The sequence below is a fragment of the Lissotriton vulgaris genome, unplaced genomic scaffold (genome assembly GCF_964263255.1).
Source record: "Lissotriton vulgaris unplaced genomic scaffold, aLisVul1.2 SCAFFOLD_3422, whole genome shotgun sequence".
Taxonomy (NCBI): Eukaryota; Metazoa; Chordata; class Amphibia; order Caudata; family Salamandridae; genus Lissotriton; species Lissotriton vulgaris.
Window position 1 is genome coordinate 81,471 of NW_028249634.1, and position 2,601 is coordinate 84,071.

Here is a 2,601-nt window from a genome sequence, read left to right on the forward strand (position 1 = left end):
TTTTGTATGTGTGAAATGGTGAAATATAACAATAAAAAATGACATCTAAAAACTGTGCTTTTTCTTACAACTATCTTGAAAAATTAGAATTTGTTGAAAGTCTAGGATTCATCAGTTTACCATAGAAGATCTAAAATGCTCCAGATCTTCTGTTTCAAATAAGCCTTAATAGGTGTATAGTTAAATTCCTCAGTGCTGCCCCACTTAAGAGACAGTAAGGCCCATGCATTAAACATGCAGTCTAGACAAGGTTAGTCAGATGGGTCACCGGAGGGAGGGAAAGAATCAGAGAGAGGAGAACTATGTCACAAGGAGTAATATGATAGCAGAATAATATCTAAGTACTCAAATATTGCATTGTGCTTCTATTTCTAACCTGGTTTCATCCCTTTTCAGGATACAATATATATTGCAATATGGAAGCCAAAAATAGAACCTTGCACAAAGAATTCACTCTCCTAGGACTGACGGATAACCCTGTGCTGAAAGTCCCTCTTTTTACATTGTTTTCAGTGGTTTATATCAGCACAGTACTCGGCAATATTGGCATAATTACATTAATCAAAAAGGCTCCCCGCTTGCACACACCCATGTACTTCTTTCTGAGCCACCTGTCATTTGTGGATCTATGTTACTCCACTGACATTGCCCCTAAAATGCTGGTTGACCTGCTATGCAAGAGGAAGAGGATTTCCATCACCGGGTGTGTGCTGCAGCTTTTCATTTTTTGCACCTGTGCCACTACAGAGATATTGCTACTGGCTGTAATGGCTTATGACCGCTATGTTGCTGTATGCCAGCCACTTCACTATGCAATTATCATGACCAAGACATATTGCTTCTGGCTGATGACCGGAGTATATACCACAGGATGTGTGCACGCAATGATAGAGACTGGGTGTACTTTCAGACTATCCTTTTGTCAATGGGAAATTAATCATTTCTATTGTGACATTCCTCCATTGCTCAAGATGTCATGCACAGACACTTTCATCAATGTGGTGGTATTGTTTATATGTGCTGGATTTTTTGCAGTTGTTTCACTTCCTGTAATTCTCTTCTCTTATGTTTTGATCATCTCAACTATCGTCCAGATGCACTCCTCTGAGGGGAAACGCCGAGTTTTCTCCACATGCATGTCTCATTTCACAAGTGTGGCATTGTTTTTTGGGACCCTCCTCTACACTTATCTCCGTCCCCCATCCAGCTATTCCCTGGAGCAAGATAAGGCTGTTAACCTCTTCTACACAACAGTGATCCCCATGTTGAATCCCTTGATCTACAGTCTGCGGAACAAGGATGTAAAGGAAGCACTGAGGACAATCATTGTGAGAAAAGTGACTACCAGTTGAGAAATGCAAATGATGCCCTGTACTCACCGATCAATCAGCAATCATTTTAATTTGAAATCCCATGTACAATAACAGAAAAAGTAATGATAATATGATGTATTTAAAGACAAGATTATAAAGATTATATGTGTATATATATATATATATATGTACTAGCAGCCCGTCCCGACGTTGTCCGGGTATGAATTGCTGCCGGCCAGTAGTATATTGTTTTGTAGGATTTCGTTTTGATAGCATTTCTTATCTGTGACAGGCCTGTGAAACGCTCCGATTCACAGTGCACTGCTGATGCACTTAAGAGTTCGCGTTCCATAGTTTGGGAACTTGAGTTTCCCTACTTTATTTTTCTTTGCAATATTATATAGCGAGAACTCGACAAAATGGCATGAGCACAATTTACATTACAGAAGAACACATACATTTGTCGTAGGCACGGGGAGACAAAGCGAGTTGCCTGGAATCACAGGATGTTGAGCTGATGCCGAGATTCGAGCGTACCTCCCCAGCTCTAAAGTTCGCAATTCTAGAACTTGTGGTGGGAGGTGTGTCTAAAAGTGTATGTCGGTGCTGGCCTTCAATGAGAGAGACCTGTGCATTTTTCAAATCGGTGGTGAAAAAATATGAGTATGTTGCTGGAGATGTGGGCCGCCGTGCCACCAATGTACTTACACCCATTATTCCGCAACTTTCTTTCCGCATATCATCACTCAGTATTCTTTCATTATGAAAGTACCAAGACTCCACAATGCCATTATAGCGCATGGCATTACATTTTATATGTTTTTACCACGCATACATTTACAACGAAATTCGTTGTAAATGCATGAATGGTAAAAGCATGTTTTTTTAATGTTTGGATAAGGTAAGTATGGGTGTAGGGGTATATGATTTTGGGTACTGAGGTATATGTTTTGGGGTGTTTGGGTATTGTAAGGGTTCAGATATAGTTTTGGGTTATGGGGTACAGGCGTAGTTTTAGGGTTTAGGGATAGGTTTGGGTTTTGGGGAACAGAGCTATTTTTAGAGTTCAGGGCTAGGTTTTGGTTTTGGGGTATAGGGGTATTTTTAGGGTTCAGGGGTAGGTTTGGGATTTGGGGTACAGGGGTATTTTAAGGGTTCAAGGCTAGGTTTGGTTTTGGGGTACAGGGGTATTTTTAGGGTTCAGGGCTAGGTTTGGGTTTTGGGGTACATCGGTATTTCAGGGTTCAGTGGTAAGTTTGGGTTTTGGGGTACAGAGTTATTTTTATGG

General features: G+C 40.7%; 1 protein-coding gene across 1 annotated transcript; it reads left to right on the forward strand.

Moving 5' to 3' along the window:
• The first annotated feature begins 416 nt into the window (after nt 1-416).
• Nucleotides 417-1,352, forward strand: LOC147663511 (olfactory receptor 5F1-like). Its single transcript, XM_086950400.1, has one exon. The coding sequence runs from the start codon at nt 417-419 to the stop codon at nt 1,350-1,352; it is 936 nt and encodes a 311-aa protein (XP_086806526.1).
• The last annotated feature ends 1,249 nt before the right edge of the window (nt 1,353-2,601 follow it).